The following is a 15,703-nucleotide window of genomic DNA, read 5'->3' as shown; positions in this document are numbered from 1 at the left end:
TTTTTCTCTTGCTCGTCGATAACGCCGTTCATTAACTGCAGGTATGGCCGCATATTAGAGAGCCCCTTGCCAAAACCGAGTGTTCAGCGCTCATGGATTGAAACGCGACAAGTTAGGGTTAAGTAATACAGTTCATTTCGTTTATACCGTCTTTATTTCGTGTCATTTCGGCGTAATTTACACATAAACACTTGCATCAGAGTCAACAATACCTTTAGCGACCATATTCGTAGCGATATGACGCGGTTATCTCGACTGATTGCGTGTAACAGCCGTTAAACCAAAACTTCTGATGTCGCATTACAGTCTGTGAGCACTGTAGTATAGCTGTAAGTTTCTCGATGTGGAAGAAGTAAGAAGAAAGTGCGCGTTTTTATTTCAATTTATATATTTATAATTTCCTTGAATTTATGCCGCTTTTTTCCGTTTATACATTTCGTTCTTGGTTGCGTTGACACTCGTGTCAATGCCCAAATTTCTTGTTCTTGCGAAGAAATTCCGTGGTTAAACAGGTAATAAATTACCGAAACGCGTGAAAAAGGCTATGACAAAAATAAGAGTGACAGTCCACTTGCTTGTGCTCTTAATCTGTTGTCGTGAGCTCTCAAATGACCAAAACCACCACTTTGTGTAAAACTTTCTGATCCACTTTTCGTAACAACTATCGAGCCGCAACTTCATTGGCCACGTTTATAATGTATTCCTAGCACTTCAGATCTAATGTCGTCGAGTGTTTGATGCCCATTTTGCCTCTCACTAGGGTTGGCACGTGTTCATGTGTTCTGGCATGTTTTCACAGCCCGCGTTAGTGCAGTTTTTGGCGCATGCCTTGACTCTGTTTTAGTGGCTCATGATGAATTGCTAGTTCTGCCATGTTTGTATTTCTGTTATGACATTACTTTGTTCGACAGCATATATAAATCGGCGCGGTTTCTGATAATAAACAGCTGGAAGTCGACGCCCGTGCATGTCACTTCGCGTCTTCGCTTCGTCCCCGTCTTCTCTGCGCGATACCAGTTTTTCCTCAAGTAATGAACCCACCAGCTCAGCAAGAATGCCTGTTGATGTCGTCGATAAGCGTTACTTTACAACTGCTACACTAAAATGTCTATCATGTTGTATTCGCTTTCTTCGCTAGCCTTACGGACCACCAATTTTATTGGAAGTGCCGGGCGTTCAATGCGTTCCTTGAAGTGTGTGCCTATGCCTGCATAATAGTGCTTCAAAAAGCGTATGATAGAAATACGTCCCACATAATTGAAGCCTCGTAGTCGCGAGAGCTCTAGTCGACAACTGAGTGCTCAAAAGGCAAATCAGAACAATGTTTTCCGCTAATGAATAGCATTTTTTTTTGCGTTTCCTGGCAGCTTTACCACATCTCGTCCAACCTGTACAAATGACCGTGTATTGCACGTCAAAGTTCTGGTCAGCCACGTGTGCTACACGCTCGAAGTAGGCCACTCATTGCTTTCAGACCTTGTTTCTAGATTTCAAGTCCGCATTTTATCAGTTTTCCTTTCTTGTTGGTGGTTGTCGAAACACACAATTCACAGCTTCTATACAGGCGTAATAGGCGCACATAAAAGTATGATGCAATAATGTTTCATAAATATCGCGCTTACATGACATCCGTGCTTATCCATTTCATCATCCCTCTACAAAAAACTTACCTCTATACACATCAGAAACTTCCCAACTGCAGTTGCGTCAGACAAACTCTTGATTCGCTTCCGGATCAGGCAAGAATAGGGGAAAAGAAATTGTGCGCTTCGGTCGTAGTTCACCGAGTCGTTGACCTCACAAAACGAATTAATTAGTGCCACTTTCTTAATTGCGGCACAGCTGCGTTTGGCACGCCGAGACTTTCTCTTCGACCCAGATTCTTTACGGGCGTGTGTCCGATGATAAGTTACGTTCAAGTAAAAAAAACACACACACACAAGATCACCAAAGGAGCCAGTGTAAGCCACGTCTGTCCAAGTCGGACGCGACTGACGTCCTACGCCTAATCAGCCGAGCTCGTTAAACACGAATTAGTCGCCCACACACGACAGCCTTTTTGGGCTTGCACGTACGCCCAGCCATCTCGGCCACGGTAGGGATAAAATTAGCTGTACATCGAGTGAGATCATTAAAATTGTGCATTCGTAGAAGAAATGCTGTGCACGAAGTCTTTCGCAGATTAAATTCGTGACTTTTTCTTTGTATATTCGATGCGCACGGAACCAAATAGGAGGTGGATGAGGAGGAATAGATGGAAAGACAAGGAAGTTAATGCTTAGAATGGCTGGCTAACGAAAGGGAGTTAAGAAACTAAGAGACAGTAAAAGGTGACTCTAGCGTAAAGAAAAGGTGCATGCGATCTTTTTATTATGCGTCTATTATTTAAAAAAAAAAACATGGTTGATCTCTCCGGCATAAGAAACGGTAAAACACGAAAGTGAACCGTATCTTCACAGGAGTACAGTTTATTGTACATTTATATATCAGAGCTTGCGCAATGTCGATTCGTGTTTGGCAGCTATAGCCGCGTTTGACGTGGATGCACCCACGCGGACGCCTAGTGGCACATCTCCATCCCGACGAATAACGGAAGTGATTATGATTTAATCCTTAATTGTGATAGCTGAAGTAGTTAACATACGCCTGGTCACAGCGTATGGTGAATGCCTCGCAAAGACGGCATCAGCAAGCACACAATAATACACTGGTACTCGATATGCACTCATTCAAAGCGTCGTCATTTGGCGAGAGGAACGCCAAGGTGTGCGCTCCCCTGTGCTGGGGTAACCTAGCCTGTGGGTATAGCACACAGCTCTTCAGGAATGCTATAGTCTGTGACAAGGTAAGAATATAAAGTAAACTGTACCGCTGTCTATTTGGATTATGCGCGTCAAACTACGTCCGCTCTTTACCATGACGTAACGATTAAGACGAACCAACGAAAAACGAACATTTCCCGCTAAAGGGGACCATGAGGCGATGCGAAGCCGGAGCACTTGCACGATCGGGTTCCGTTGGCGTTCTTTGGGCATGCTACCGACCTGGCGTCGTGGAACGCGAAGAGGAACGCTACGCGCGTCTTGTCTTCCGTCTAGCCTGGCCGTTAATTCTCACAGGGCGAGCGGGGAACGCAGTCGGCAGGCGTGCGAGAGGGGGCAGCGTAGGAGAGGAGAGACAGAGGGAGGGGACGCGCATGCGCTGATGCTCATCACGGCGTTGCGCAGGAGAGAATTTCGGCATGTCTAGCCCGCGTTTCAGAGGAAGAGTGGGAAGGGGGAGGGGAGAGGGGTGGGGAGAGGGAATGTGGAGAGGGAGATGGGAGAGAGAAATTGGAGAGGGAAAGTGGAGAGGGTATGCGGAGAGGGAGAGGTGGAGGGGAGAGGGTATGCGCATGCGCAGTAAGGGTGGTCGCGCCGCACACCACCACCACCACCACCACCACCACCGGATTGAACTCCGCCATAAGATACTTCGCATCTAAAAATGCAACAGGGCGCCGTTTGCGACGAGAGGCGAGGTACCGCTGCAGCGAGACCGAGATCCATCGATTCGAATTTTCTGCGGTGTTTGTTTCTTCTAGAAGAAGCTATTGCCTACTGTTATCCGCACGTACCCAGCATCATCCTCGCCGGTCGTCATCCAATGCAGTAGGAGCTTGTGGCTATGCCGCGTTTGAAGTGCACCGAAGCGGCAGCAGCTCGGTGTGTTTTACAACGCTTTAGCGCGTTCCGTTGTTTCGCCAGCGTCAAGTTGCAACACGTCGTGTGTTCCCTCCATTGCTCGGATACACCAAGCATACCGCCTGAGGGTCACCACATCGGCGATTGTAGTCATGTTCATTCGTGTGCAGTGACGTGAAGGTGAAGTCGGAATGTGCGCGTCTGTGTACGACTTACCGCCCGCAAAAGCCGTGGCACTAGCGTTGCCACATGTGCGCGAGTGTGTGTGTGTGTGTGTTACTTGGAGCTCGCAACGTGGGAGTCTTGGTGATCGATTGCGATATGCGCCGTCCTGTGCGCCTATATAAGTGACGTATGTGCGGACGAAGCGTGAGAGAATGAAAGCGACCAACATATCCTGTTAACGCAACACAATGCGAAAGTAAACAATCCAGGTGTGGAGAATATTCAGTGGTCTGTGCATTATGAGAAGATAATAGGGGTCAGGCGGTGCGTGTGTGATTATGTGAAGTATGCCGATTGGGGCAGTTGCGTCGTCTTAACGGAATTCAGTTCGACCAGCCCAGAATGATGTGCTAGGTTGAAGTGCCCGCCGCGTAAGTATCGCGCTCGATGCACGAACGCCTTGCAATGAGAAACGCCGTGCGAGGTAACCGTTGTCTACAAACCGTGAAATGATGCGCTCGCTGTGACACGTCGATTGCATGGATCGTGATCGTAACGGAAGTGATGCCGCTAAAACTATTATTGAGCGAAAAAAAAGCTTTTGTTTTGAATGGCGTTGCATCATACTTCAAGATATCATATTTGGAATTCTTGTCTTTGTCTAACGTGTGGTTTTTAGCATTTCGCGTGTACTGTGTGCATGTATTACGCAGTGATAATTTGTTTATATTAAACTCGTGAAGCTTATAGTGCGTAGATCCTTTTTTAAGCGCTTGTCCCTTCTTGTGAAGCCTCACCCCCTCACTATTCTTCACGAACAAATGTGGAGGGGGGGGGGGCGGAGAGGTGGGGCCTGAAAATGTATGAAAGGAATGTACTTACTGATTGTGTCCCCCGAGATTATCTATATAAATATTGATATGTTTTCCTTTCTTTTTCTTCGAGGATGCACGTGTTTTTTTTCTGTCCGAGTGTATACGCGTGGTCTTGTGGCTACATGTTTTTTCATTTCTACATTTTTTATTATTTATTTTTTTTTCTGCACGGAGGACGATGCTATAACAGCGCATCGAAGCCTTGTAAATGTTGCCTTGATAAAGATCGGTCTCCGATCGAAACGTTGACAAATAAACTGTCTTTCGAGAAGCGTGTATCCTTTTCCTATTTGTCTTCCGGCAACCGATGACAGCCTCTTCACAATCTACGTATACACACACACACACACACACACACACACACACACATATATATATATATATATATATATATATATATATATATATATATATATATATATATATATACCTTCGCACAGACAAACACATATATAGAAGGTAGGGGCCCCTCTTCAAACAAAATGGTCCCCCCTGCTGTAATGCCCACTTGGGCGACGCAGGTATGTAAGAAACAAATAATAAATTAATTAAAAACTTGAACGTTTAAGGGCTTAGGGAGTAATGGCTGTGCCAGTGCAAGTTGTCGAAGCGAGAAACAATCCCTAAAACCACGTAAAGGTTTTAGTGAGTGCCTATTTAGCCGCGTACAACTCCTTGGCGTGAACGTAACGGCAACGCATGCAATAGCCCTCACAGTTAAGCACCATGTCTGCTACACGCTTTTATTTCGTTCAAACAAGACGTCAAATGAAGCCTTGGCGTTTTCCTCAAACACTATGACAAGCACGGCGACTAGAGACGCAAATGCGGCATTTACGGCAACACAAGAGCCGAAATTCACAAAGGCAATCCAGACCCCTTCGCCATACTTCGCTTTGAGTCACAGTTGCGCTAGTTACAGCAGGCAGTGAAGGAAACTGGCTGCGAAATTTTCGCAAGAAAATTACAAACACCCTTATTAAATGTGATTAATGTCCCTGTTTTGTTCTGTGAAAACGTAAAATACCGATTCGTTTAGTTTAAGGTTTATGTTAAACCTGGCATTCTTTGTTTTATTACCCTAACAGGTACTGCTCAGAAACATCACCTTTGAGATGTACAATACTTCTTCGTATGGACTCCGAGATGAACGCGGCGGAGGGTGCGATTTAAACAACACATATATTGTTATGCTGACGCTGTACTCCGTGCCTTCACAATTTATTTCATCTAGCTTCGCTTTCTTTATTTCAGTGTCAGTGCAGTATTGCAAAATAAGGTTTATATGCGTTAAGATCATTGCCATTGTTTAGGAACTACTTCGTTTGTAGCGCGGAGGCATGCAAAATATGAGCAATGCGGTCTCGTGGGCGGAGCTTATATTTATTCTAAGGCTGTCACCGACTATAGAGGCAGAGCTTGTGGCTTGGGTCGTGAACGCAGGAAGGCGTTTAGTGTCTCGCTTGCGTGTCTCTCGCTGCACCAAAGCGCGCACTCCACAACATTCACAAGTCGACGTCGTTGCCTTTCTGCACCGCTTACTGCAACACCTTTATTAGTCGGTGCTATCGCACTCGAAGCACTTGGCGGCGGAGAAACACCGCTGACACAAGTGGAAGGTGCACTACTCTGGCGACGATGGGTCACACGCTAGCACGGCGCGAAAGTCAAACCACGTATTGCGTCGTCACCGAACTGAATCCTCGCGTAAGGCGCACCGAAAGTCTTTCTTGCGTTGAGACTACCGAAGCGCTCTCATTTCGCACTCGTTACTGTAGTGAAGCCGTTGGGAGCGGTGAAGTGAAGTACAGCATCACGAGTACTGCACCATGAAATACTGCATCATATTTAGCCCCGGCCAGGCCGCGTTGCCGGAGCTAATCGCGGAGGCCACGGTCACGAAGCAGTACTTCACTTCCTCACTCCCAGTTGGCGACACCGGCCCCGCAAACCAAGATCGCCGCGAGAGGGAGAAGGTGTGAGAGATTTAAGGCGCGATTGTTAAGCCTCGTGCATGTGCGCCAGTAGCGCAGTGGTTAAAAGCCCGGCACATATCGTCGCACCGAAATCAACGAAACTTTCTCTTCTGATATTTTTGTCATCTGTTCGTGTGGATTTTTACGACGTCACTTCCGTGACGGCAATGACGTCACTAAGTCTTGGTAGACCTCGGCATAAATCAATTTTGTATTAAAAAATTCTGGGGTTGTGCGAGCCAAAACTACCGTACTTTTATGAGGCACACTGTAAATACGATGGTAGAGGCTTGACGCCGGAATAATTTTGACCACATGTGGTTCTTTACCATTCATCTAAATCCTAGGGCTAAATTGAGGGCTAAGTAACGCACATACTTTTGTTTCCACCGTCTTCAGTTCAGGTCATATCGGCGTAATTTCGATTATAATGCGTAGATCATAGCCAGCGTTATCTTAGAGGCCAGATTCGTCGCGACATGACGTGGTTATATCAAGCAATGGCGCATGCCAGTCGTTATACAAAAAACTGATGTCCCGTTTGAATCCGTGAGTACAGTATATTGTGGAACATAACGATGTCTATGCAGCCAACATGTAGGAGCGCTTAGAAGAACCTCAGAAGCTCCGTAATAGGGCCTTCGTCGGAGCATCGCCACCGTTTCGAATGTTTCCAAGGGAATAGCTTTGCCAACATACGTGTTCATTCAGTGCATAGAGTTTCCTAAAATTAACTAGAGGGGACTCTGGCGCTGCGATCGTTCAGCTACCATGGGAATGATGGGTAGTACACAAATTTGCCTAGTCTTCGTGCTTGCGGCTTCAAACGTACTTGTGGCTTTGTTTATTGCTATGTTTTGGCTTTCTTTCGGATAAAAGAATGGATCGTTGTGAACTTCGTGACCAGATTTGAATTGCTGAGCCTAAAGAAGTTAAAGTGGCGAAGTGAAACTGCTGACTTTTGCTGAACTTCGTTTTTCGACAAAGCGGACGCAGCCGACGCGGAGCCAAACGGAGCCGAAAGTACGAAGTTTAGACAAATTTGTGTACTACCCATCATTCCCATGCTGGCTGAAGCGTCATGCGTTGCAGCTCCCATAGACACTAGCGCCAGAGTTCCCTCTAGTAAGTATTGTAGGAAACTCTATGATTCAGTGGGACGTGCCATTAGACTCGAGTGAGCATGTAAGTCGCTGCCAGCAATGAGACGTATAGGTCGAATACATTTATTCAAGCTGAGTGGTGTGGCGTGTGTGCCTAAGCTGACGTGAGCATTTGATAATGGAACAAATGTAATAGGCTAAGTTTACCAGTCTAGAAGTGCACATTAAAAACTCACCAGTGTAAATACTTGAACATGTTGGTAATTCAGAAGGATACAAGCGCGAACCAAACATAAACGAAACATCCCATAAGCCATACCGGCAGGCGTTTCTTTCTCATGCTTTGTGCATGTGTGTGTGTGTATGTTCGTGAGCGTGTGTGTGTGCGCGCGCCCGTGTATGTGTATGTGTATGTGTGTGCGTGCGTGCGTATGTTTTTTGTGTCGCGCTTTTTTACACATGCCTAAATTGCGTCTATTCTGAAATCGTAAGTGGAGGCTGTTCATTAAGTTGTCAATGTTAGCAGCATGAATTTCCGTACATAATTATTAGACGAACAACCAACGTTTCTAATCACGAAAAAAAGAAAATGTCGTAGGCTCAGATAATTCATAAGAGAAATTTGACGCCAATCATGACGTTCGGCATATTACTAGCAAAGTCGGCTGATCAGTGATACTGAGCTGATTCAAAAATTAACACTTTGTGAATTCATCCCCTCGTGCTCAGGTAGTCCATGTAAACCTGAGGTAGTCCTCTCACTACAAAAATGTCTTGAAATATAAAGGCCGTCTTCCATGGAAAAAGGCCTCTAGGTGTTCGTACGTTGTAATCTCATGCCACATTCACGGTTTCACTAGCCTTCAAAATGTCAGTACTCAGCTATACCTGCATCTTTAATTCTTTTCCGCTATTCAGTGCTCAAACACTGTTTACATTTTCACGCTTAGAAACCATTCGCGCATCTTAAGTCTAATTCGTCCGCCATGAATTATAACTAGTCTCGACTCCAACTCCGGCGCTCGTTGTACTGCTAAAAGCCAGCCGAGCCACACTCTCGGCCATTTCGGGTTGCCATGCAACACTCAAGGAAAAGTTCCTTCCCAGAGACCATCACGGATGCGCTTGTCAAGAATTGTGCGGAAGTGACCTTTTCACGACTATTTGCTGGCGTTTTGGTTGCGGCACATGTTTTAACTAAATCCCGTTTTAACTGCCTCCTTTAGTAAATGTTCTGATAGTATAGTGCATAGTTCGAAGTGGTGCGCTGACAGTTGCCGTTGTTTGACATTTCGCTCAGTATTTCTACTACACCTTTTCTGTGATTAAGACCGACTAGTACGGCACAGGGAAAACAAATAGGACAAAACCAGATCACGGAATTTAGATGCAGTTCCTCGGCGCGTCTCCCACACTGCTCGCAGACTATGCGCACCAGCTCATTTATATTTGACAGCGTTGGAGCTGCTCAGAAGCGGCTTAGCTTTAAGTAAGTTATGAGCACTCCGCAGTGGAGAGATGTTTCAGTCATCACTGATGGACAGTGTGGCTTGCAATAAGAAAAAGGAGAAAAAAAACAGTAAGAAAGTAGGCGGAGTTCGACTATGAAATAGCACAATTAGCTATGATATAAATATGCAAAGTGCAGCATATGCGCAGATAAGTTCCATTCGTTTAAAGTAATATCGCATATGTGCAGATATATCATGGAGTAACCATGATGCGAACAGCGATTTTATCTGCCGTTGAGCATGCTGCGCCCCTCAAAGCTTCCGAAAAGGGGATAAAAGGCAAAGCGACCAACTCGATAATCCTCGTCACCAACATGGTGTGTCCGACTACGGTCGGACGCAAGACACTGGACTACGCAAACCCTGCAAGAGTTGCACGTAAATCACTTCATTCTTCAGTCCCACCATTGATATAGTCAACCGAGTTGATTTAAGGTGACGATATGTAATTTGAGGAAAAGAAACTGAAACATAAATAAGGATACGCCACAGGTGTTCATTCTATTTGGACGCTTATTTTTGGGCCGAAAGAAGAAAAAAAGGAAGGTGATGTAGCGCGAGGGGCAGGGAGGGGGAGGGGTTTGCCAAGTTAACGATGAGGGTACTTTATACAGCCAACTAGTTCTGTAATACTGTAGATGCAACACTGCTCCTTTCATGTTTACCTTCTATGCTCTCAAAAATGTTACATTTGACAAGTTTCTCATTTGAACGCATTCTACCAGATGATCATTCAGCAGTAGTGAAGTGAAGCTTCGCTGCACACTGCATGCTATGTCCGCATGATGACATGCCAACACTGCATTTATCGAAGACAATATGTCGTATTATGAGTTAGCACCACCACAAGGTAGCAATTTATGTGGTTACGCTACATATTCTGCTCCGAGCTTATCTAGTGTCAACACTCTCAGTGAAAGAATAAATCATTTTTATCTGATATAGGTGCTTCTGTTTTTATTCACTCATTTATTTATTCCTTTTTTTTGCTATCCATCGTATGGTACCATCTTAGTTCCTTTTCTCTCTCCACAGTGTGCGGAGAGAAACAGTAGCACCGTGGTCTCCTAGGGTTATGTAAAAAATTTTTATGGAAAGGACCTTGCATCTTTATTTCTCTTCCTGGATGTGGGAGATAAGAAAGCATCCATTTATGATTGAAAGCATCCACGGCACCCTATCAATACTGCCCTATCGAGTACCACCTACCCTACTGCAACGTTCCGTGTGCCATTCCAATATTTCCATATGTTGCCTTAAGATTCGTATGATAATATATGACAAATGTATGAAAAATGTATCAAATCCACATCTATTTGGCAAGGATGCATATGGAATTATTGCAGTGGCCTACGGTATAATAGCGCACAAAGACAAGCGGAATAATTTACTTCATTTTTCGGTGACTGTCTCATTTCCAGGACAAATGCAACAGACTCGCTGCAATTGTCTACATTGTGAAGTTTTGTGGAGGTTTCCCTTGCACTAGCTTAGTTGTGCTGGTGAACTTGTTAGCATAAATGAAGGCAGAAAGACCTCAGAAAGCGGTTAGCGAAGGAGTAGCAATGATACTAATGTGTGCTCTTCTCGCTAATTTCACGCTGCAGAATCACCTGTGATTGCAAAACTACAAAGGAGTGAGAGGAAGGGTCGTCGCGTAGAGTGCCGTATTTCTTGGAGCGTTTACAACGGCGTCTCATAAGCGTACAGAAGCATCACGTGCAATAGTACACTAAATGAACACAGACACAAACGAATCACAGTGCTCGCGCATAATTTGCCCCTGCAAATGGAGCAATACTTCAAACAATCTTCAATCCGTTGTTCCTGTAATAGAAATGCCCAGGCATGAGCTACATACGACAGTCTAGTTTAGTTATTGTTTAGAAATTACTCACCTGTCTATGTATAATTCATACCACAATGTAGCGAACAGCAATTAGCACCAACACCACACATTGATTGATTGATTGATTGATTGATTGATTGATTGATTGATTGATTGATTGATTGATTGATTGATTGATTGATTGATTTGTTGATTGATTGCGTCTAACGTCCCCAAAGAAGCAAGTATATGAGAAAAATGTTGCTCGGTGTTTCCTGTTGACATGTTTATCACTTCGTTGTCTTTCCTGTACACAAGCACCGCGGTCGAGAACGGAATCTGTGAATGCTTTGTCAATTTGAGCACGCTATAGCCAGATAGCTGAGAAAAATAAAATATTTGTCGTGTAGTTGGCAACCAGCGTTTTGCACTATGTGCTAATTCAGACCGAGCAGAACTACGGCATTTAATCATATTGATTGCCATTTAGACACACACACATAATACAGTTTTGCTCAAGGAGGGTGCCTAAGCTAAATTCTGAGTTGAGCTGAGCTGCAGAAACGACGCAGCTAAAGGAACGGGAGCGTTCTGAAGCAGTGCGACTCTTTTTTCACGAGCAGCGTTTCATGTATTTTACTCGCTAGATTTAGTGTCTCGGATGAAGTAAATAAAGAAAGTCACCATGCGCATGCATTTTCATTCATCAAAATCTAAGTTTACCTTTATGGTGAAGGTGCATCACTTGCATTTGATAGCACCTGTTGATCGGCTTGTCGACCAATACTGTTCAAACAGATCATAAACTACGGCTACATAGCCCAATAAATGTATAGGAGGGCCTTAAACAAGGCCAGTACAGAGCAACGCTTTTCTTGCTTGTCTCTCACTTCTGTTTTTTGTGCTAATTGACCACAGTATGTCGTCTGTTTGAATTGCTGTCACCCTGTAGGGCAGCCATAATTTAGCTTCATGGGGCCACACGTTCTTGCTGGTAGAGGCGACATGACAGTTCTTGATCACACGGGGTTCGCTGCCTTAACTGGTGACATTCTTGACAAAGCGCACCGGCACTGGGACCTCATTAATCATCGTCGCGCTTAGTGTGGGACCTCATTTGTAACCGTCGCGCTTGGCGTCCCACTGTGCGCAGCGGTACGAGATGCCGAATGTACCATGAGTCAGCGCTCGCTCAAATCATAGCATACTTCACCGATATATTTAGTATATCGACAAAGTTCAAATCCCACGCAAAGTTGTCATTAGAAAACATAAACATGATCGAATATAATATAGATGCGCATGCAGGAACAGAGGAACCTCTAGGAGAAGCGGGTGGCTGTGGTAACGAGCATGTGCCCTAGATTTCACTAAGTATATTTTTCGTTACTTGAATATATAGCTGCCGCATACCAAATTTTCGTGCACTGAATCAACGACGACACTTACCATTAGGGCGGAACACAATGACGCCGTGACCAGTAGCAGCACGCCAAAGAGGGACGTCATCGCGAAGCAGTTGGGGTGGTGGCCGATACGCAGTCACGCCTCTTTCTGATACTCTACGCTAGTCTTGCTGAGTTAAGTGAATCTATGGCAAGGAAAATTGGGCTAAAGAAAGCTACAGTGAACTGCAAAGGAACACTATTGACAGACAGCTTTTTCTGTGTACTACCTGCTTGCGGTTGCCCTAATGGAGATCAGCTTTTCAATCGACAACCTCAATTTTCTATTTTCACAAATGGCCCCGCAGTTACACCTGTGCAATGCTATACTCTAATGCTGCGGACTGCTTACTGTATTATTGTTTTTTTGTATTTGGTGACGCGACGCTTGCAGAAGAAATGAAACAGCAGCGAACGAATTGCGGCGTGCCCGCGCGAGCGCTCTGAGTTTGGCGTTCGTGCGACGGCGCGCTTTTATGGAAGCGCGTGGCGGTAGCCACGTGACCGGGAGTTGGGCGTCCAATCGTTAGAGAGCGAGACACGCCAGAAGGCGGGTAGTAGAAGAAGCCGGGAGTTTGGGGACGAGACGAGGGAAGAGGGAAAGCTCGACGGGATTCTACGGACGAAGGGGGTGGCGCCTCGGACGTGCACCTCGGCATTACTCTCCTACTCCGCGGAAACGTGCGAAGCGGAGAAGGCTCGCACTTGGCCGCGTTAGCTCTGGATCCGCTCTCCCGCTTTTCAGAATATTTCCCTGTTCTTTTTTTTTTTTCACGCCATCTCACGCTCGTATGACAGGGACCGAGAAGAGGATGGAAAGGTGCGGCGCCTGTGCGAACGGATGAAATTCGATCGAAGAAAAATGTAAACAGAATGCTGGAAAATGTGTGAGTTCGCTAGACAGAATTGAGCGGATGAACGAGAACATAAAAAACAGAGCTGAGATTTTTAAACTGAGAGGAGCGTGAGAGGGGAACAGTAGACATTCTTTAAACCGAGTTTAACTGGATATATGGAAGATGCAAGGATACGTCCTGTCGCACCTGGTTCTTATACGTGGTACAATGCAACTCAGTTAAAATAATACCAAGAAATGCTGTGTTATTTATAATTTCAGCGCGCATGCTCATGCACTTGTGTGTGTGCGTGTGTGCTTGCGTGTGCGTATGTGTGTGTGTGTGCGCGTGTGTGCGCGCATCAGGTGTTATGACGGTTTGAGAAGGTGGCCTGTCAAGGCGGCGCAGAGAATGGAACGTGAAAAGAACTGCAGGAGTTTATTATATACACAATATAACGCTGTAAGAATGAAACATTTGAGTGATTGTAGTAGGCGAAATGGTAGTATTCAAATTGTGCATCCTTTTCACATTAGGTAGTGCGAAGTGAAGTTCTCGTGGCCAATTTTCGATAGAATAACTTTTTTAACTAAACGTAAACGTTTAGTTTTTCCACTAGATGTGGTGTGTGAATCTATGGAATGTGCTCCAACCATTTTACCAATTCAGTTTACTACATTGAATTTATTTATTTATTCCTTCATAAGTTTATTCATCGATACATCTATTAACTAAATTGTTTATTTTCAAAAGTCTTCGAGCGGAATAATTGCGTGAAGTGGGCATTCTAGAAGTGTATTAACAAGTTTAATATGGCATTGGAAAGTTAAAGAGTAACAAGACAGCTTGTGTAAACCATGATGCTGCAGTATGCATGAAACATGGTTGGAGTGTACATAATAGTTAGCGAGGAACCAACGCAGCAAAGTACTAATAGAACGAATGCAGGCCCACGTGTTATAATGGTACATTACAGCATACTGTGATTTTATACAGTTGTTGACGAGAGGAACCTAAATGATTACGAGAAAATAACAGTGGATGAAAGTGCTCATAAAAAATGGCGGTAACTTCTTGTCGAAAGAGCACAGGGTCCTGAAACCGGAATAATGGTTGGTAGTGCAGCTGCTAGGTGTAACGCGGTTGAGTTGAAAGCGATCGTGCGTTCCAAAAAGCTTTCGAAGCAGCGGTAACTGCGCACGGCACGACGTTCGTATTGGTTGCAAGCCATGCTCTGTAGTTTGATGGCTGACTACAGGTTATTTTATAACCGCAGCACTGCTGTGCGTTTGTACGGCGTCCGTCGCCAGTGTGGAAGGTACTGGGATCGATTCATAAAGTTCCCGGACACCCACCGGTTTTTTCTAAAGGGGAGAAAGGTACACCGACCTGACAATCCGTGGCGTACCAAAAGCTGGGCTTTTCTCCCTGCCCTCTCCATCTGTCAACCAAGGGGTTCCCATTTGTAGCGATGAATATATTACCTCCTGCAGCTCAAAATTCTGCAGTAACATCTGCAGATCTAACTTACGCGCCACCCTACCAGTTATATTGTGATTTCTTCATCGTATCGAACATAAGGGTGCCGTCTTTCGCTTGCTCGTTGATGTAACGCATTCGTTGATGAGCCTCTACCAGTGTCCATCTTTTGATGGACACCGTCATTCCCCGCGTATTCTTCTTGACTGCCCCATCACCCTATCCACCACCCAACTCTTTCACCACCCCACTCGACCACCCAATTCCTTCCAATCCCTCGGTTGCGTCGCTGAATCAAGCAACTATCTGACCAGTACAATAGTGTCACGTAGACATCATATGTTCAGCGCTGAGGAGTCGTACCAGCAATACATTAGACTGAGGGACTTTGCAACTGCCACAATATACACAGTAAAGTGTTTCTCTCGCTTTTTCTCCACCCCCCCCCCCCCCCATCTCTCTCCAACCGCAGAGGCCACACGCAGGCTTTGCAATACACATCTAGCCATATTAGGAGGAGGAGGAGGAGGAGACTAGCCATATTAGACAGCTTTAGAAAGCTCCGCAGAAGCTGTGAGTGAGTCTACTTTTATTTATAAGTTCGTGACGCTAATTAATAAGTAAGGGAAGAGGAGTATCCGGAGCCATGTATAGGCACCAACCTCTCCTTAAACACATATAATTAAAAAAAAACCATGCGGACGCAGGCAGCCAGCAAGTTCCAATGGCTCCCTGCGTCTACAGGGCTGCAGCAGGTGTCTGATTTAAGCTGTTTATTATCTGCTCTTATGTGCAGGGGGTA

At 45.2% G+C, this 15,703-nt stretch overlaps 1 protein-coding gene across 2 annotated transcripts in view; it reads right to left on the bottom strand.

Moving 5' to 3' along the window:
• Window positions 1–13,031, bottom strand: part of LOC119390412 (uncharacterized) — a 133,247-nt gene extending 120,216 nt beyond the window's left edge. For both annotated transcript variants that reach the window (XM_037658026.1, XM_037658027.1), the window contains exon 1: window positions 12,591–13,031. In XM_037658026.1, coding sequence (XP_037513954.1) covers window positions 12,591–12,650 — 60 coding nt within the window. In that variant the 5' untranslated portion in view covers window positions 12,651–13,031. The remainder of the gene's footprint in view (window positions 1–12,590) is intronic.
• Window positions 13,032–15,703: the final 2,672 nt, after the last annotated feature.

Source organism: Rhipicephalus sanguineus, chromosome 4, assembly GCF_013339695.2.
Source record: "Rhipicephalus sanguineus isolate Rsan-2018 chromosome 4, BIME_Rsan_1.4, whole genome shotgun sequence".
Classification (NCBI taxonomy): Eukaryota; Metazoa; Arthropoda; class Arachnida; order Ixodida; family Ixodidae; genus Rhipicephalus; species Rhipicephalus sanguineus.
Note: the sequence above shows the minus strand (reverse complement) of the source record. Positions and strands in the feature narration are given on the sequence as shown.